Genomic DNA, 21,235 nt, shown 5'->3' with positions numbered 1-21,235 from the left:
GTGCAGATTAGAGTCCCTCAGTTGGAAAAATCAGTCTAGAAAAATACCCCACAAAACCAATACACGGTAATAGCTGAGGAATTAACTTCGCTAGACATGTGCGTCTCAAACAAGGATTTTTCAAGGCTAAGGGTAGCAACATAAAAAAACAAGGTACATATTCCTAGAGTAGGATTACTCAATGTTTAAGAGCAGTTTTAAAAGTTAATCTTACATTCATTTTCACTGTAGTTAGCTAAAAGAAAAAATAAAATAAATAAATAAAAAAGTTAATCTTACGAGGTGGGAAGGAGAACAACAACAAAAAGTTAATCTTAAATTAAAACACCTGCCATAGAGACAAACATAGTAAGCCCACAGGTTTTAAAGATAAAGCAGAAATTCTTAGAAAACTTGTCTCTTCAAGCTACAATTCCACATACCACTTTGTTTATATGTTCTCTCCATCATTAAAGTTACTTTGATAGAAAAATTCATGAAATACTGTGCTGTATATATTTTTTGAAATCTTTGTTGTTTTTAACATAAATATATTCACATGGCCTAGTACTCCCTTGTAAGATGTACAATAATTTGGCCGGGCACAGTGGCTCACACCTGTAATTCTAGCACTTTGGGAGGCTGAGGCGGGAGGATCACTCAAGGTCAGGAGTTCGAGACCAGCCCGAGCAAGAGTGAGACCGTGTCTCTACTACAAATAGAAAGAAATTAGGCCGGGCACAGTGGCTCACGCCTGTCATCCCGGCACTCTGGGAGCCCAAGGCGGGAGGATCGCTCGAGGTCAGGAGTTCGAGACCAGCCTGAGCAAGTGCGAGACCCTGTCTCTACTGAAAAAAAAAAAAAAAAAAAAAAAAGAAAGAAATTAATTGGCCAACTAAAAATATATAGAAAAAAAATGAGCCGGGCATGGTGGCACATGCCTATAGTCCCAGCTACCCGGGAGGCTGAGGATTGCTTGAGCCCATGAGATTGAGGTTGCTGTGAGCGAGGCTGACGCCACGGCACTCTAGCCTGGGCAACAAAGTGAGACTCTGTCTCAAAAAAAAAAAAAAAAAAAAAAAAAAAATGTACCATAATTTAATTACCTAGTCTGATACTAATGAACAGCAGGGCTGTTTTTTTTGTTATTTTTACAAACAATGCTGAAATACATGGCCACATGCCCATGTTATTTCATCCATGGGCAGAGACTGCTATAAACTTCCAGGAGCAAAACTGCCAGGTTAAAGGATAAGTGCAGTTTTCGCTGTGATGGAGTGTGACCAAGTGGCCCTGGACAGCCACTGTATCTTTTCACATTCCCAAGAGTTAATATGTAACTACCTGCCGTCCCAGTCTAACCAGAGTGCACTGCCTGCCTTGGATCTTTACCAGCGACACATGTGAGCAACCTTAGCTCCGTACACTTTCACTACAATGGACGCAGAGCATCTTTTTATATGATTATTGCTTAACCGTGTTTCCTTTTCCATCACCTTTTCTGTCTATTCCTATCACTTGCCCATTTTTCTATTAGATTGATGGACTTTATCTTTTGACTTTTCTTATGATATGTATACATATTTTTTACCTATCACAGGATTTTGATTTTTTTATTATTTTTTTTTTATTTACAGTAGTGTCCTAGACCTTCACATTCATGATTTTTTTTTTTTTTTTTGAGACAGAGTCTCGCTTTGTTGCCCAGGCTGGAGTGAGTGCCGTGGCATCAGCCTCGCTCACAGCAACCTCAATCTCCTGGGCTCAAGCGATCCTCCTGCCTCAGCCTCCTCCCGAGTACCTGGGACTACAGGCATGCGCCACCACGCCCGGCTAATTTTTTTCTACATATTTTTAGTCGGCCAATTCATTTCTTTCTATTTTTAGTAGAGCCAGGGATCTCGCTCTTGCTCAGGCTGGTTTCGAACTCCTGACCTTGAGCGATCCTCCCGCCTCGGCCTCCCATTTTTCTATTAGATTGACAGACTTTATCTTTTGACTTTTCTTATGATATGTATATATTTTTTACCTTTCATAGGATTTTGATTTTTTTAAACATAGGTCTTGATTTTTTTAGAGTTTTAGGTTCATAGGAAAGCTGTGCAAAAACTAGAGTTGCTAGGTCCCTTCCCCCAAACCCTCCATAGCCTCTCCCACGGCCACTATCTGCCACCAGAGTGGCACATTTTGTTTCAATCCACGAACCAACACCAACATGTTATCACTCAAAGTCCGCGGTTTACATCGGAGTTCAATACTCTTGGCGTTGTACATTCCGTGGGTTTTGACAAATATATGACGGCATGCATCCATTATTATAGGGTCACACAGAGCAGTTTCCCTGTCCTGAAATCCCCTGGACCCCACCTATTAATTCCTCCCTCCCTCCATCTCTCCCTCCATATGGAGCTTATACAGTGAGTTTAATATGAATTCTTCCTAGGACCTAAAAAGATGGGGTGCTGTTTTCAGGGTCCAGAGTTCAAATCCTCTCTATTGATTTAATTGTTTAGGTCTTCTATTATCCTCATTTTTTGTTTACTCGATCTGTCTTGTACCGGGCAGTAAATTAAAAGTACCCTACTGCTAATGCATTTGTGCCTGTTCCTCCTGGTATCTCCTGAAACCTCCGTTTTATGAAAGTTATTTTGTTATTTAATACATAGTTACTTGGTGCATAGTCGCAATGTTAAATATTCACCATCAAATACACATTTAAGCTTTATAAAGTATCCTTCTTTTTCTCAAATAATGACTTTTGGCCTGAATTTCACCTTTTTTAAATTTTTATATTTATATATAATTATAAATTTTAAATGCTTTTATTTAATTTTAATTTATTTTAAAATTCTTTTTAGTAATTTATCAGCTCTGGTGTAGTGGGATGAATTCCACCTTTTATTTGCTTTTACATGCATACTTTTTGCCCTTTTCAACTTTTGAACCACTCTGTTTCAATTAGCTATCTTGAATACAGCAAAAAAACAGATTTTGCTTCAATTTGCAAATCTTTCCAAGAAGTTAGCTAAGATCATTTAAAATGTACTGATATGAGCCTGAACAAGAGCAAGACCCCACCTCTACAAAACCCAGAAAAATCAGCTGGGCATTGTGGCCTGCACCAATAGTCCTAGCGACCCAGGAGGCTGAGGCAGGAGGATCGCTTGCACCCAGGAGTTTGAGGTTGCTGTGAGCTATGATCACACCACTGCACTCTAGCCCAGGCAACAGAGCAAGACCCTATCTCAACATAAAAAAAAAGAAAAAAAAAGAAAAAGTATTGATATGGCAGACAGGGTTGGTTTTCATTTCACCATATTTTGCTGTGTTTGGCGTAATAATTTTATAAAAAGTCTTTTCCTATTGTCTATTTTCTCTTTTGTGTAGTTACCATTTTCCCAGTAATCAGGATGATTTGCATCTTTATTGTAATATGTGTTTCTGGTTCTATCTTTATAACTATAATTTTTAAAAATTTAACTTAGTACCATTAATTCTCTATTTTTTTATACAGTAACTACTAACTCCCTTCTACCAGCACTAATCAAATTAGCTTGGATAATCTCACTGCCCCTCTTGTACTACACAATTATAGTCAATAGTATTATCTGTCTCAGTGTGTACCTTTGTACTGCTATATATGCTTATACTTCTACTAACTGACGTGTCAGCTTTAAATGATGTCCTTTGACTCCCAGCTATTACAGAGGTGCCAATCCACAAACTTATTCTACCTCCAATTTTCCTTCCACTTCTCTGTTAGTTTTATGATCAATTCCTACATTTTTGGGACATTTAACACCTACATTTTATTCTTTCTTACTTACTCCCACTTTTGTCTCAGTCTCATGTCCATAGTTAAATATACTCAACACTTTCCAACAGTATTCTTGCCAGTTTTCCTCACTCATCCCCAGAGTTCGTCCTCTTAACAGTTTCCTTAAGAGGGCCTTGGACTAACAATAGTCTTACAAGTTCAAATTGTTTATACTTGAAGATTTTACAGATGATACAATTAAGACACAGAAAGTTATATAATTTGTACATGCTAGCAAGGAGGGCCAAGGCTTGAACTTAGAAATTTAGCTCCAGAGTGCCAAGCTCTTGTTACTTCCAACAAGTTCAGGTATTCAACTTTTATGTCATAGAAGAAATATTAACATTTAGAAGAAACAATGAATGGCAGAGCAACCAACATGCACGATGAGATTAAGAGGAGAAGAGATGCACTTTACAAACTGTCTAGGTTCGGAAAAGGCAGGATTAGGAGGTTGTTACCACGTGATTAAAAACATGGCGTCTGGAGTTAATCTTGATTTGACTACTGGCTCTGCTACTTATAAATGATACCTTGGACACATTCTTCAACCGGAGCCTCAGTCTCTACATTTGTAAAATGGGGATAAAAATGACTACCTCATGGGATACTGTGAGGTTTAAATGATGTATTTTATGGAGAGCCAAACGAAGTTGTCTAGCACATAGCTTAATGTATGTTTTGCTCTGTTAGCTATTTTTAAAAATCACTGTTATCATGAGATTAAGCAAGAAAACTTCACATCTAGTTGCCTAAAATTATTCTAGGGGAAAAAAAAATCCCAATTTTCTAAAAAGTAAAAAAGGAACCTATTTTCTTTATATGAGTGCCCTCTGCTTGCTCTCAGCCAACTGTCTGACCAAATGTTTATAATAGATCCATGTACCAGCTCCTTCATGAACACTGACATGATGATCCGAGCTAAACAAATCTAAATAAATAATCTCTCAACTGCTTATAACTCAGTACCACACTTTAAGCACTTCATAATATGTTATTCTACTTTAACTAAACACTATATAACATTCTATTAACATATACTGTTTATATATTTTCTAATTTCCCTTTTTTACCAACTGTTTTATGTGTTACCTTGTCTTACTAAGTAGACCAATAATATCTTTTTTCAATCAGGTATTACAACTTTTATCCCTTTTTGGACTCAAGATTGCTCAGCATGGTATAAGTATGTAGCAAGTTTTGTCTGATTGATTTTAAAGGCTTCTATTTTAGGGGACTATAAAGAGACTAATTTAGGAGACTAATGAGCCAGAAAGACCAGTTTCAGATAAAAATTTAAATTTTTAAATTTTTAAGTCTTAAAGGATCTTTTCCTATTTAAAAAGGAGAAAGTACTGTTAGGAGAAAAAAGGTGATAAAATGCCTTCAGAATAACTTCTAAAAATGAAAAACAAAATAGTTATATTTTTTAAAAAACTAAATTATAGTATCTCTAAGAGCAAAGGTAAAAGGACTACCTAATTCATGAATGCTTAATGTGCCACATTCACTGAAAGAGAAAAAGACAAATGTCTAAGAACATAACTAAGATAGCCAAATGGGAATTCAAAGCATTTATAAAAATTTCTTAGCCCTAGTATTCAATGTTCTACTAGAAGCAGTTCTACTTATTAACCTGAATATAAGGCTTCAACGCCAACTGTTTAAAAAAAAAAAAAAAATCACTACACTACAATAATGGCTACCACTATGGTATAATATACTGTCTGAATCCAATTAAACGAGAGTTTATCTACCTATTGCAATCATTCTCAAAATTACCAAGAAAGCTATGGAAATACAGCTTCAACTGAATATATATTAATATATATTTCTTTTGCTTAGAAATGATGGTTCATTTAGTTGTAAATAGTTTTCTTGAAAACATGAGCAAGAGGGTTTAGATTAAACCATATATACTTCCCAAGAAAGACTCGCTTTAAAAGCTTTGTACAATTTTTTAAAATATTGCATGTAGTTAGAATTCATACTACGCATTACTTGTTTCATTCAAGATTATTTTACACAGAATATAATCATTATGAAAACATACAAAGAAAACTTTTAGACAGAGGCTTGTTCATATATATCATCTACAAGACAGTATCTATGTGTGACTTGGGTCCCCCCCTCAGTTAAATAAGGATAATAACAGTTATCTATACCATAGGGTTATTGTGACAATTAAATGAGGTATTAGAATGGCTAGAACACAGTAAATAAGTAGCTCATCAATGAACATAGTAGCTCATCAATGACGGCTACTACAAAAATCACAATTTAAAACGGCTATCCCAATGAATCTTCAACAATACATCTATTAAAAGAAAATTTATACTCCAGACTAGAACTCTTAATTTTTCACCCAGATCTCTCCCCACAACGATTGCATCCAATGAAGTGGAAATTTCTTTCTTTCTGCTCATTTTCAAAATGTAAATTTTGTGAAGCAGTGCTGAGACACCGACACTACTAGTCTTTGAAAAATACCAGTTGTAGAATGCCAAAGAGCTGCCCCATGCCTCAGAATGTTAAGTAGAAAGAGGTAATAGAATCAGAACCTCTGCCTCTCAAACTAGGTATACAAATCCCTAGCTGGCACCACTTTGAGTAGAAGTCCATCCTGCGTGGGCAAAAATATCTCACTATGGGTAGGGGCGATTGTTCTGGAGGATTTGTTCCCCATTATCGACATTCTAGGTTCATCTTACCCAACCAAAACCAAACTGAGGATGAAAGCAAACGTGGACCAGTCACTGAACTAAATGCTGGCATACTAACCTGCAGTACAACAAAACTTTCTGAGCTGAAATTAACCTACCCAAATAGGACATTTCTAAAAAAAAAAAAATGTAATCAATGCGTCCAGCAACGTAAATCAATTTAGTGACACCCCCTTACAGAGAGTGTTTAACTTGGGATTTGTAAACCTCACGAAATTATGTACACAGAGAAAATCCTGCGTGCGTTTATCTCTGGGAAGATGGCCCAACGCTTTTCTTAGATTCTCAAAACAGAGGGAAATCCCCAGAAGGGCTATGAGAATCACTGCTCTTTACAGTTTACAGATTTCTTTCTTTTCTTGTATGTTATTAATTTCAAACAAAACAACAACAACAACAAAAAAAAAAACCCCAACAACCTGCTACATAAACTTGAGCAGTATAATTCTATATCCACCCCAGGTTTCGCATTTCCCAAATAAACAGTGGATGGTGTAAAAATAAAAAAATCACAGCTACAAAAAAAAAAAAAAGACAAAAAAAAAAAAAAAACAAGAAACCACTGAGAATTATCCCAAAAGTTCTTAAGAGTCTACCAACCTTTCCCAGAGTTCCAATTAAGGAGCCATGAGAAATAACAAGGAGCGGCAGAAGAACCACTGGAAGGTAAGATGCGGCCAATTCTGGAATAACCCCCGAGATGTGCCACAGAAAACTCAGGACACCGTGACCAGGGCGACAGCCTCTAACCACCCAGTTAATTACAGCTGTAACTGCCGACACAGGCAACCAAAGTCCACTTTTCTACAGTTAGAAAGGACAGTTTGGGGAGGAAAGGACCTGTCACAGACAAGTCACACCATTGCCACTTCAAAAAGAAAAAAAAAACAACAAAAAAAAAAACCACCTATGCCTATGGGAGGCATTTAAAAAAAAGCCAAACTAAAAAAAAAAAAAAAAAAAATATATATATATATATATATAAATAAAAAAATTTAAAAAAAAAGCCAAACTAATAGATTCTGGTTACTACAGCACTTTATTGGAAAAAGTAAAACATAGTATTAAAAATGAAATGAACATTTTAAGTAAAAAAATATATATATAAAAAAAAATTTTTTTAAAAAGGAAAAAAAAAATAAATAAAATTTAAAAAGCCAATCTAAAGGGACCAAAAAAAAAAAGGAGACCTGTGTAAAAAAATGAGTTCTCTGAGCTCCAACAAGAAGTTCATCACGCCCACAAAAATGCCCAGGCAAAATTTCGATTTGTTTCACAAAACACCCCTGCGGCTCCACCACTCGCTGGCAACAAACAAACAAACAAAACAAGACACAACAACCCTTGAGGAGACTCGTTCCGAGGTTCAGGGTGCGACGTGGCGACCACTGTCCCCAAACCCACCCACGGCCCCGGTGACAATGACAGCGGTGAGCCCCGCCAGCCTGAACCTGCGACCCTCTGGAGCTAGAGTTCAAGTTCAAGTACACACACAAAACCCTAACGGAATCAAAGTCACCCAGAGCAGTGATTCTGCCAGGACCGTCGTCTCCCTCCGTCGCCCCCCTGGGGACAGCGGCGCCCCGGTGTGCGCGGCCGGCCGGCCGCCGGGGTCGGGAGGGACGCTGACCTCGAGGGCGGCCGCGGCCCGGTCGTGAGCGTCGCTCGGGGCGCGGCGGCTGGCGCGGCGGAAGGCGCGGTCCCCGCCGGAGTCGGCGGGCGAGAGAACGGGGACGCGCCGCCCCCGGAGACCGGGCCTCAGGCCGGCGGGCGACCGCGGACGTGGCGGGGAGGCTCGCGCTCTCTCTGCCCTCCTCAAGGACCGGAGGCCGGCGGGGAAAGAGAGAGAGAGAGAGAGAGACAAGGGGCTCAGGGGGGCCACACACAGACGCCGCCGCCGCTCCTCCCCGCCCAGGGCCAGCTCTCCACGCTCCGCTCCAACGTGGCAGCCGCAGCCCCGCCCGCCGGCCGGCCGGCACTTCCGGGAGCGACGCCCGGCCCCGCCCACCCGGCGCACGGCCCGCCGCGGGACTTCCGGGTCCGGCTGCCGGGGAGGCGGAGCGGGGGGGAAAAAAAAAAAAAAAAAAAAAAAGAGGGTTCGCTCCGGACCACGCCTGCGCGCGCTCGCGTGCTCTCGCGAGAGGTGCGGCTTGTGTGTAGTGGGAACCACTCGGGACGCGGAAGCTGTGGCCTGGACACGTCCTGGCGCTGCCCGGCGTCCCCGGCTGCCGGAAGGATGACCGCGCGACCGCGCTGGACGCCACGTAGCGCTGGTCCCGCGAGGCTCCCCCAGCGACGTGGCCGGCGCTGGGCAAACCACGTGGGAAGTCTCGGGCAGCGGGGGCCTTGTGGCAGCTGAGGCCGAGGCGGGAGGATCGCTCGAGGTCAGGAGTTCGAGACCAGCCTGAGCAAGAGCGAGACCCCCGTCTCTACTATAAATAGAAAGACATTAATCGACCAACTAAAAAATATATAGAAAAAATTAGCAGGGCACGGTGGCGCATGCCTGCAGTCCCAGCTACTCGGGAGGCCGAGGCAGGAGGATCGCTTGAGCCCAGGAGTTGGAGGTTGCTGTGAGCGAGGCTGATGCCCCGGCACTCACTCTAGCCTGGGCAACAGAGTGAGACTCTGTCTCAAAAAAAAAGTTGCTTTCTTGGTTCTGCATGATTGCATTTTGAGAACAACATGATGCGGTCACATGCAGAGGCTGTTGTGGACGCACACACAAGTTGTGTTATTCCAGAGAGGCATGGATGGATGGGGTGTCCGCTCCAGCCAGCATCCTGTCACTTTCGGAGACAGGTATCAGGGCCATTCCCCGCAAATGTCTGCAGATGTGCCCTCACTAAGCTCGTCTGCCTATGTACCTATGGATAGAACTTGGACAGCAGCAGTGTCGACATTCCCAGCCAGCTGGGTCGTCTGTAACTGTAGGCCCCAAACCCTGGGCCACTGCCCTGCCTCCCTCCTTCCCTCCCACCCCACCCCCATGGAAAAATTGCCTTTTTATTTGAGACAGAGTCTTCCTTTGTTGCCCAGGCTAGAGTGAGAGCCGTGGCGTCAGCCTCGCTCACAGCAACCTCCAACTCCTGGCCTCAAGCGATCCTCCTGCCTCAGCCTCCCGAGTAGCTGGGACTACAGGCATGCGCCACTATGCCCGGCTGATTTTTTCTATATATTTTTTTTAGTTGGTCGATTAATTTCTATTTATAGTAGAGACGGGGTCTTGCTGTTGCTCAGGCTGGTTTCGAACTCCTGACCTCGAGCAATCTGCCCGCCTCGGCCTCCCAGAGTGCTGGGATGACAGGCGTGAGCCACCTCGCCTGGCTGAAAAATTGTCTTTCATGAAACTTGGCAACCAGGGCCCCCACAGCAGGCGGTGGCGGGAACAGCAGCAGCTTCACGGGTATTTAGGGTTGCTCCCCATCACCACCTGAGCTCTGCTTCCTCCCCTGCCTGCCAGTCCTTGGAAAAACAGTCTGGTGAGACCAGTCAGTCCCTGGTGCCAGAAAAGTTGGGGACAGCCATTCTGTAAGATTGCATCCAAACCTTGCAAAGTTTTTTTTGCACAGAACAGTCTCAAACTACTTGTAGAAAGGACTGCCTGTAATCCTTGAACTTTGGATACAAATTTCACAGTAACTCTTATCTGAGATGGCAGCTTCACCAGATAGCTTAATCAATTCCTGCCGACCTTAGAAACCACGAGACCAAGCCTTTACTGGCAGTAAAATGTTCTTTTTCAGTCTTTTTTTTTTTTTTTTTTGAGACAGAGTCTCGCTTTGTTGCCCAGGCTAGAGTGAGTGCCGTGGCATCAGCCTAGCTCACAGCAACCTCTAACTCCTGGGCTCAAGCCATCCTCCTGCCTCAGCCTCCTCCCGGGTAGCTGGGACTACAGGCATGCACCACCACGCCCGGCTAATTTTTTATATACATATCAGTTGGCCAATTAATTTCTTTCTATTTATAGTAGAGACGGGGTCTCGCTCTTGCTCAGGCTGGTTTTGAACTCCCGACCTTGAGCAATCTGCCCGCCTCGGCCTCCCAGAGAGCTAGGATGACAGGCGTGAGTCAGTCTCCTTTTAATGACCGATTCCTTTTGATGCAGCAATGAACGTCATCCCTTTGGCCTGAATACTAGTCAATTTGACCGGGGTGTGTTATGATAGTCTTTAACCCAGAGTAGAAGTAAATGCTCCATTTCAACCCTAACTAGCTTTCTGTTCCTACAATTTAAAAGATGTGGCTCTTGCCTGTAATTCCAGCACGTTGGGAGGTCAAGGTGGGAGAATTACTTGAGCCCGGGTAAGATCGTGCCTCTAAAAAAAATGAAAGACGTTGAAGCAAAAAAAAATGAAAGACGTTGAAGCAAAAAAAAATGAAAGATGTTGAAGCAATTTTTTTCTTATATTCATCAGAATTTTTCAATATGGTTTGTACTGCAGCTCCACGTACGCCTGGGTCTCAACCTATCTTTGCTTTGCTGTCACCACTTTCAAATCTGCTAATCACGTCCAACTGCACTTCCAGCCATCCCTTCAACCACTTCAGTACCAGCGTAGATGACGGCCACAGATGAAGGCGCACAGCAGAGCGTCAACTTTAGCTGACAGTGGAGCTCTTACCTTTACAGCTTTTATTGCTGCAGTTGCAGCGTGTACGTTCAGCTAGTAAGTTACTACGACAGTTGTGAACATTTAAAAATAACGTAATAAAAACATACACGTATGTCACCTATTCTGATTTACAAGTAAAGCTCTGACTGTAAAGTAAAACAAGCTTTCAGTGCTTTAAAGCTTTCCTCATCTCACAAGAGCAAAACGGATTCGCTGTCAATGCGCAGCACAGACTATCCTGAGGACTGTGAGTGCCGGCTGTGGGCGCGGTTTCGTGGCCAGTGAGCGCTGTACTGAAGTGGTTACATTTCTTTGCTGCCCTGCCCATCTTTGTTGACCAATTCCCTCTTTTGATTATCCATTTTTATAAACTGTCACATAAGTTTAATCTCTGGGAGACAAGGAGGCAACACAATACACTCTGTGCTTTGCTGTCTGTGGGTCAAATGAACAACAAATGGATGATTGTTGGCCAATGACCAACCAAATTTTGAAAGAAGTGAATGACGCTACTGGTCACTGATCATGATGCATATCTTTTATTGACATAATGATCTGTGGACTAAATTGCTAGAAGCGAAGTTTATGCAACTATTCTCAATTAGTACTGTGGTAACCAATATTCATGCATATTAGTACCACGTAAAGCAAGAACTACCTGTATCTTAAAAAACAATAAACTCATTATTAGTTTGCAAAATAGTCAACTTTTAATTCAATTTAGTTAACTACCAACCAAACGTAGTCCTGGATCAATACAAAATGAAGCTTTTCTCCAAGAATGTTAGTTTCAAAACAATGAATTGCTCACTAGAGTTAGACGAATCTTTGGAGACAAGTTAATGCAGAATTTTTCAAATTAGTATTTGCAGACAAAGACATTCTTTTGAGAATTCATATCCCTTTCCTTCATTTAAATAATCCTGAGGGCTTTGAAAAGTTCTAGACAAAATAACCACAAGGTGCATGTAAACTATTCCATAGGAACGAGCATGTGTACATTTCAGTAAAACAGCATCCACTCCATGACTTTAGTTTTATTTTTGAATGCATTTATTTCATAAACCTTTTCATTAAGGCCTATAAACAAAGCTCGTATCAACTTTTATGCTTGTATAAATTTAAGAAATAGAAGAGCAACAAGAGTCAATAGTGAGTCAATATAAGTAGTCACAAAAATTTTTCCCCTTTAGATGGGGGGCGTATACATAAGGGAACTTCAAAAAGTTCATAGAAAGATGGAATTAAAAGATAAAAATAGAAAATGCAAACATTATTTCTCAACATAAGCTCCATCAAGTTCAAGACTCTTTATAGCAGCCATTTAGTCCATCCCTAAAGAACTGAGTGAGGGCGCAGGGAATTTAACCTTGTCCGTGCAGTCTTTTCTACATCATTAACTGAAGAAAAATGAGTGGCCTTTAAAGACTTTTTCAAGATTAGGAAACAAAAAGAAGTCACAGGAGGAGTCAAGTCAGGATTGTAAGATGGATGCCTACTGATTTCCCACTGAGACTCTTGCAAAATTGCCCACTTGATGAGAGGAATACACAGGGGCGTTATCCTGGTGAGGGACTCTATGATGAAGCTTCCTGGATGTTTCTCTGCTAACACTTTGGCTAACACGCTCATAATGAGCAGATGGTATCATTTTTTTAGCCCTCCAGAAGTCAACAAGCTAAATGCCTTGAGCACCCCCCAAAAGTGCTGCCATGACCTTTGCTCTCGATCTGTTTTGCTTTGACTGGACCATCTCCACCTCCTGATAGCCACTGCCTTGATCCTGCTTTGTCTTGGGAACTCTACTGACACAGCCACAGTCCATCACCTGTTACAATCCTTCAGGGGCTTCAGGATCTTGACTCAACTTACTGAAAACTTCCATTGAAAGCTCTGCTCTTCTCTGGAGCCGATCTGAGCGCAACAGTTTTGGCACCCATCAACTGAAAAGTTGGCTCCACTTTGATTTTTCAGTCAGGATTGGATTAACTGATCCAATTGCAATGTCTATGGTACTGGTTATTGTTTTTGTTATTAACTGTTGGTCCTCTTCAATCGGCATGAACGAGATGCATTTTTTTTTCCTCGAAAATATGTCTGCCATAGCGGGTTTCATTTTCAACATCATCTCATCCCTTCTTGTTTGTTTTTTTTTTTTTTTTTTTTTTTTGAGACAGAGTCTCACTTTGTTGCCCAGGCTAGAGTGAGTGCCGTGGCGGTCAGCCTGGCTCACAGCAACCTCAATCTCCGGGGCTCAGCGATCCTCCTGCCTCAGCCTCCCGAGTAGCTGGGACTACAGGCATGCGCCACCATGCCCGGCTAATTTTTTGTATATATATTTTTAGTTGGTCAATTAATTTATTTCTATTTTTGGTAGAGACGGGGTCTCGCTCAGGCTGGTTTCGAACTCCTGACCTTGAGCAATCCGCCCGCCTCGGCCTCCCAAAGTGCTAGGATTACAGGCGTGAGCCACCACGCCCGGCCTGTCTCATCCCTTCTTAAAACAAGTTATCCATTTGGAAGCTGGTGATTTCTTTGGGGAACCGCACCCATAAACTTCTCATAAAGCATCAGTGATATCACCATTCTTCCACCCAAGCTTCACGATAAATTTGATGTTTGTTCTTGCTTCAATTTTAGCAGAATTCATGTTGCTCTGATAGGGGCTCCTTTCAAACTGATGTCTTATCCTTCTTGCTGCTTCAAACTAGATCCTGTTCAGACATGTCATAACAAGTTAATATGAGTTTATTTTCAGTGCAAAAAATTTTGAAATCCATACATAATTTTTTCATAATACACAATTTCTGTGAACTTTTTAAAGAATCATCTCATATTTCTCAAATACGAGAAACACCCACAATCACATGCCTAATGAATGACAGAACCAGTATTAAATTTAAGACATGCAGCTTCCTGCCACCTACTTTTATTTTATTCTTGTTTTTTTGAGACAGAGTCTTGCTCTGTCACCCCAGCTAGAGTACAGTGGCAACATCATAGCTCACTGCCACCTCAATCAAACTCCTGGGCTCAAGAGATCCCTTCCTGCCTCAGCCTCCCGAGTAGCTGGAAATACAGGCATGCGCCACTGCACCTGGCTCATTTTTGTGTTTTTAGTAGATACGCGGTCTTGCTCTTGCTCAGGCTGTTCTGAAACTCCTGAGCTCAAGTGATCCTCCCACCTTGGCCTCCCAGAGTGCTAGGATTACAGGCATGAGCTACCACCCGGCATCCTATCACCTTCTTATCTATTGTTTCTGAACAAAGCTTAAGTGATGATAAGATAGTCACCAACTGGCATATCTAAGAGTCATTTTAGAATATCTAATAGTTTAGTAAATTTAAACTCTTGGACATTATCTCTAAGAATTTCAGGAGCTGAAAGCAAAAATGATTATCAAAGTTAAAAGTCCCTAGCTCGGGGCGGTGGCTCACACCTGTAATCCTCAAAGGCCAAGGTGGGAGGATCGCTTGAGTTCTAGAGTTTGAGAACAGCCTGAGCAAGAGCAAGACCCCATATCTACAAAAAATAGAAAACTTAGCTGAGTGTGGTAGCATGCTCCTGTAGTCCCTGCTACCTGGGAGGCTAAGATAGGAGGATTGCTTGAGCCCAGAAGTTTGAGTTTGCTGTGAGTTATGATGAGGCCACTGCACTCTAGCCAGAGTGACAGAGAGAGACTCTGTCTCAAAAAAAAAAAAAAAAAAGAGGGGGAAATGGGCACTTATTGAAACCTTAAAATCTGTACCCCCATAATATGCCGAAATAAAAAAAAAAAAAGAAAGAAAAACAGAAGAAAAAAGAAGCTAAAAGTCCTCCCATCCACCTCTCCCTCCAATTGCCTTTCCTTAATCAAATCTATTAATTGGAAAATATTATCTTTAAAATCATATTTATGTTATCTTTAAAAGCTGAAGGAAAAAGAAAAATGTAATTCATGGTACAATACATTATGCTCAAATGTCAATTTTTTGCTCAGATATTACCTTTTTTGTGTTTTTATCAAAACTAATAAATTTATAAACTCCTTACCTTGTTACAGAAATCTTTAAATTCTTGATCAAATAAATCTGACAAACGATGTTCTCTGAGAAAATCTCGTCATTTTATTCCTAAAAAGAAAAATATTCAGACAGGCAAATCAACGTATGGAAACTACATCGTATATATAAAAGCCTCATGATTTTCTATTATGTCCTCATCCACATACATTAATCACAACAAATCATGATGTGAACAGCAGTGGAAAAAGTTTAATCATTGGACATTTATACTTTCTTCTTATTTTGAACTTAAGCTCTAGTCATAAGATTTTCATTGCTTAGCCCTTTAAAAATATGGAAAACAAATTCATATTTTTATAAATTTCAAGTCTCTAAATGTAGAACAGGTAAGACTTCCAATTTTGCTACCGTTGGGGGGAAAACTCAGGACAAAGAGTTATCTCAAAGTATTATATCTCGGCCTGGCAAAGTGGCTCATGCCTGTCATCCCAGCACTCTGGGAGGCCGAGGTGGGAGGATTGCTCAAGGTAAGGAGTTCGAAACCAGCCTGAGCAAGAGTGAGAACCCATCTCTACTATAAATAGAAAGAAATTAACTGGCCAACTAAAAATATATAGAAAATATTAGCCGGGCATGGTGGCGCATGGCTGTAGTCCCAGCTACTCGGGAGGCTGAGGCAGGAGGATCGCTTGAGCCCAGAAAATGGAGGTTGCTGTGAGCTAGGCTGATGCCACAGCACTCTAGCCCAGGCAACACAGTGAGACTGTCTCAAAAAAAAAAAAAAAATTATTATATCTCATTATACCTACTTTGTAAACATTCACTCATGCTAAGTTGGAGGTGCCTTCTCAGCGTCAAGCCTGATACAGAAGGTACCTTAATGTATTCCAAAACTGGTTATGCTTTTCTTCACATACTGTCATTAGACAAGTTTCCAAAGATCAGAAGCAGCACTAAGAGGCCAGGCCCAGTGGCTCATGCCTGCAATCCTAGCAGCCAACCTCCAAATGCAGTCCCTAATGATCCTCAATCTCCCAATATTGGCACCCTAATACAGTCCCTGTGAACAATAAAATAGGGGAGAAGTGATGCCATGTCCTTTCCAGGCCAAGTGTGACAAGACAGGATTCCGCGCTGTCCTTTCTGTCTTGGACCATGCGCTCTGGGGTAAGCCAGTTGCTGTGTTCTGAAGACACGCAGGCAGCCTAGAGAGAGATTCAGATGGCAAAGAAGAACTAACATCTTCAGACAACAGCCAGCAGGGAACTAAGGATTATCAAGTGAGAGTTTGTAAGCCGATGCCCTGCTCCTCCAAGCCAAGTCTTCAGATGACTGCAACCTCATGAGAGACCACCCTGAGCCACAACCACCTGGGCCTGGCGTCCAGATTCCTGACCCATAGATAGTAAGTGTTTGCTTTAAACTACTAAGGTCAACTAATACAGAGGGTCACAATCCATATCTAAAAAGTAAAATGTACAACGTATGCATTAACTGAAAAGATTTGGACTGTCTTATTTGGTCACCAAAAATTTCAAAACCCCAAGGCTTTCTAAAGCAAAAGACAGAGAACTCAAAGGATGAAAAACTCAACAGGAATATGAGTCAATTATCGCAGAACAAATGAAAGGTTCTAGTAGAACTAGCCAAGAATCTGACAAAAGGGTAGGTGTTCAATGAGCAAGAGAACAGCCCTAGAATGCAAAAAGTCTCTGCTTTCATAGGGTTAGTGTGAGAAATAAATATTGTTTAAAAAAAGCAACTCTCAAAAATAAATAAAAACATCCTAACCAGTTACTGACTTAAAAAAAAGAAAAAAAAAAAAAAAAAGAAAAAAAAAAAAAAAAATAAATAAATAAATAAAAACAAAAACCAAAGAACTCTTTCTATATATACTATATTAAAAAAACTTAGTACAATGCCTGGCCCATAGTAACCATTAGCTGTTATTCCTACTAATGTGGCCAATTAATGAGATCATATGCCATAAAGTAGGTAATTGGATTTCATCAAAGCCTTTACAAACCCACTGGACGATCTTCTAATTCCAACTCACTGCTATAGTTCTAGGAATACATTCAAAACAGAAAGATATACTTACTACCTTCCCTGCATGTTTTGAGTAATTATCTTCCAAGATCCATGAATCTTTTCCCAATATCTCTGACAGTATAATTCCTGAAAAAAGATAGTTTCTTTTAAATTACTTTTAGTGACGGTCAATGCCTTTTGCAAATAACACTCGGCTTACATATCCTCATTAAGTATTCAATAATCACAACGGTTCATTATGTGAACAGCAGTGAAAATTTTTAATCACTGGATATGAAGTTTCTAGAAGCAGCAAAGATATAATAAAATGATCAAACTGAGAACCTCACTGTCATCAGTAAAATAAAGTAAAAAAGGCAAAAACAAAAAGCATATGTTATAAGCAAATGTAAAGATATACAAATACATGGGAGACTGAGGCAGGAGAATTGCTCTAGCCCAGGAGTCTGAGGTTGCTGTGAGCGAGGCTGATGCCACGGCACTCACTCTAGTCTGGGCAACAAAATCAGACTCTGTCTCAAAAAAAAAAAAAAAAAGATATACCAATATAACTGAAAAAAAAGGTTCTATCTATAAAGGATTGCTTATTTCCCCATCCAGAATTACATTACCAGTATCTACAGCAATGACCCTTTGTGTGCTTCTGTAAAGGAAGCTATTGTTTCATTTAACTGGTGTATACCAGTTCAGCCTGTCTGTTCCCATCAAAGCAGTTTACAGCAATTCATTTGCAATTCATCATTAGAAGAATGTTGTCATGTTAATGTGAGAATCACTTTGTTTCCTGTTTCGAAGAGCCCCAATAGTTGGAATCCAATTAAGCAGGAAAGAAAACACCCATCACTTCACATGCTTAACTGACAGCATTACTTTCAACTCTAAACTAAAAAATGGCAAATAAGTGCCTGCGCCTGCAAACTTTTAAGTTCTTTAAGAAAAAAGAAAACACCACGATGCGGCAACACTGGAAGCCTCATCCACTGGCGGTGGGATGTAAAATGGTGCAGCCACTTTGGAAAACAGTCAGGCAGTTCCTCAAGAAGTTAACACATTGCCAAAAAAGGTTTTTCCCCAGGGGCCATGGTGTTTTACTCAAACAAAGCAATGCTTTCTAATCTGTTACATTTTCGGTGCATGAGTTAAATGCAACATAACTCGCATTTTTAGAATTAAATGGTCAATGTTAACTGTAACAGTAAGAACATCAACAAGTAAAATTTTCAAGGAACTGCAGGGTTTTACTTCACAAGGCTCTGGGCTCAAAACCAGCTGAGTTAAATACAACTCACATGGCAGTTAACGTGTTAAACATAGTTATCATATGACCCAGTAATTCTACTATTAGGTGTATTATTAACAGAAATGAAAACAAATGTCCACACAAATACTTGTATACTAAGGTTCATAACAGCCAAAAAAAAAATTGGAAACAATCCAATGTCCACCAACTGATGAAGGGATAAATCAAATTTGGTATATCCATACAATGGAACATGATACAGCAATAAAGTGCTGACACATGCTGCAACATGGATGAATCCTGAAAACATTCTAAGTGAAAGAAGCCTGTGACAAAAGACTACATATTTATGATTCTACCTATATGACATGTACAAAACAGGGAAGTTCACACAGAAAGTAAATTAGCGATTCCTTGGGAATCACTTATTTGGTGGTGGGGGAGGGAGGAGCTGCTAATAAGATTGGGGTTTCTTTCTGGAGTGACAAAAATGTTTTAAAATTGATTGTGGTGGCTGGGCACGGTGGCTCACGCCTTTCATCCTAGCACTCTGGGAGTCCTAACCAGGAGGATCGCACAAGTTCAGGAGTTCAAAACCAGTCTGAGCAAGTCAGACCCTGTCTCTACTATAAATAGAAAGAAATTAATTGGCCAACTAAAAAAATATATATATAAAATTAGCCGGGCATGGTGGCCCATGCCTGTAGTCCGAGCTACTCGGGAAGCTGAGGCAGGAGGATCGCTTGAGCCCAGGAGTGTGAGGTTGCTGTGAGCGAGGCTGATGCCAGGGCTCTCTAGCCTGGGCAACAGAGTGAGACTCTGACTCAAAAAAAAAAAAAAAAAAAGATTGTGGTGATGGCCGTACAACTCTGCATATACTAAAAATCACTGAACTGTACACAGCTTAGATGTATGATTTAAGCATTATATCTGAGGCCAGGTGTGTGGTGGCTGATACCTACAATCCCAACAGTTTGAGAGGCTGAGGTGGGTGATCACTTGAGGCCAGGAGTTCCAGACCTGCCTGGGCAACATAGCAAGACCCCCGTTTCTACAAAAATTTCAAAAACAAGCCGGGCACAGTGGCACAAGCCTGCAGTCCCAGCTACTCAAGAAGCTGAGAAAGGAGATTTGCTTGAGCCCAAGAGTTTGAAGTTGCAGTGAGCTATGATCAGGCCACTGCACTACAGCCCGGGCAACACAGCAAGACCCTGTGTCAAAAAATAGTAATAATAATATCCGAATAAGACTGCTACAAAAATATAAAGCAAACAATTTTTTCCTTAAAGATAATATAGAAAACAATAGCATTATGTCTACCTAGCCTCATTCAGGTCTTAAGTGGTTGAGTACCAGGAAAACGCACGAACAGTTCAACCAACTGACAGTATTTAAATCCACTTCCTACTCCTTTGCACACAGCTTATAGCCAAGCAAGCATGTGCCCCCCCTACAATCCCCTAGCCACAACTTTTTCCAAAGTTCACGGACAATCCTTATGCTATGTGACTTTGAAGAAAACATAAAGAAAAGCCGTTAACTGCATACAGACAACATACAAGCATACCACGATGGAAAACAGGTGTGAGCAATACCTTCATAGGAATCGTTTTGACTGGAACCTGCGAAAGTTAAAACACAGAGAGAGGAATAAGCAGCAATCAGGTTACATCTCGAGTTTTAGCTCTAAAAATAACAAGTAAAAAAAAAAAGAAAGAAAGAAAAGAAAAAAAAAGAAGCAATCAGGTTAGGCCTAGAAATTTGGAATCATTTTCTACGAGCTAGACAAAAGATTAAAACACTTCTCTGGTTTTTTTTTTTTTTCCAGTTTAAGCCTGGAGTCGGACACCTCCCTGTTTCTATTAAAAAAAAAGACTTCCAACGTTAGGCAAGGAGGAAAAACAAATAACTAAAAGACACTGACTATGCTGAGGGTCTCTATTTTCCAAAAGTAAAATAAAAACTATGCCCTGCATTGGCTCCTTTTCTTTCTCCCAAGAAAACTGTCGTCTCCTGCCTTAATCAGCTTAACTAAAACATTATCCCAAGCGCTTCCCACTCTCGCCCCGTTCCCAACCGACACACGCCCCTGCCCCTTCTCTCCAGCCCCCAATGCTGCTTTTTTACGAGTCCCCAACGGACCGCAAGTTTCCCACGGGCCTCACCTGATTCCCTTCCTTAATTCCCCCACTGCGGCCAAGCTGGGCTTCAGAAAAGGGTTCGCTGAGTCGAAAGGCGGCGTTTCCCACCCCGCTGTCTCCATCCTCCCAGCCGGCCAGGCCAGGCGCCCCTGGCCACCTCTGCACCAGAAAGCTGCAAGACAAAAACGCATCCCGGGAAAAATCATCTCTTTCTGGCTCTACTTTTGACTTCCACGTCCCCAGGGCGGCGCGTTGACCCCCTCTCCCATATCCTCTCCATCTGGTCCGTCTCAGAGACCCCACCTGGAGCCCTACCCGGCGTGTTCCCGGATTCATCCCGACTCTGGCCCTGCCTCTCTGCTCCGAACTCTCACCCACGGCCCCGCCAGAAGCAGGATGGCGCCGGATGAAACCAGAACCGGGGAAAGAAAGAGGTAAAAGCAGGCCACGGCAGAGCCCACCAGCCATACTGCAATGGAGAGGGCGGAGCGACGCAGTGCGCATGTCACCGCTCTGGCCGTTCCGATTGGCTGCCGTGACGAAACGTGGGCTGTGATTGGCTGGGGCGCCCAGCGCGGCGCCCGCGCAGAAGTCCCGCGCCGCTAAGGCCCGCCTCCCCTGACGAATAAAGGTCGCCACCGCCCCCTCGCGTCAGCAGGCGG

At 41.6% G+C, this 21,235-nt stretch overlaps 2 protein-coding genes across 17 annotated transcripts in view; both read right to left on the bottom strand.

Annotated features, from left to right (window-relative positions):
- The window catches only part of SEC31A (SEC31 homolog A, COPII component), a 64,894-nt gene extending 56,379 nt beyond the window's left edge, over positions 1-8,515 (bottom strand). For 9 of the 16 annotated variants that reach the window (XM_075998624.1, XM_075998627.1, XM_075998628.1 and 6 more), the window contains exon 1: positions 8,150-8,514. The gene's annotated coding sequence lies outside the window, so the exon portion shown is untranslated. Of the gene's footprint in view, positions 1-7,119; positions 7,440-8,038 lie in introns of those variants that run through there. The other 7 variants (XM_075998637.1, XM_075998638.1, XM_075998639.1 and 4 more) reach the window with 4 other exon arrangements.
- Positions 8,516-12,753: 4,238 nt separating this feature from the next.
- LOC142865529 (uncharacterized) lies at positions 12,754-21,218 on the bottom strand. Its single transcript, XM_075998668.1, has 5 exons — positions 20,598-21,218; positions 20,028-20,054; positions 17,245-17,318; positions 15,169-15,248; positions 12,754-13,849 (listed from the first exon to the last, which is right to left on the bottom strand). Exons 1-4 carry the CDS (start codon positions 21,075-21,077, stop codon positions 15,197-15,199), a joined length of 633 nt encoding a protein of 210 aa, XP_075854783.1. The 5' UTR covers positions 21,078-21,218; the 3' UTR covers positions 12,754-13,849; positions 15,169-15,196.
- Positions 21,219-21,235: the final 17 nt, after the last annotated feature.

This window comes from Microcebus murinus, chromosome 29 (assembly GCF_040939455.1).
Source record: "Microcebus murinus isolate Inina chromosome 29, M.murinus_Inina_mat1.0, whole genome shotgun sequence".
NCBI classification, from domain to species: Eukaryota; Metazoa; Chordata; class Mammalia; order Primates; family Cheirogaleidae; genus Microcebus; species Microcebus murinus.
The sequence above is the reverse complement of the archived record's forward strand: the minus strand, read 5'-3'. Positions and strand labels throughout refer to the sequence as shown.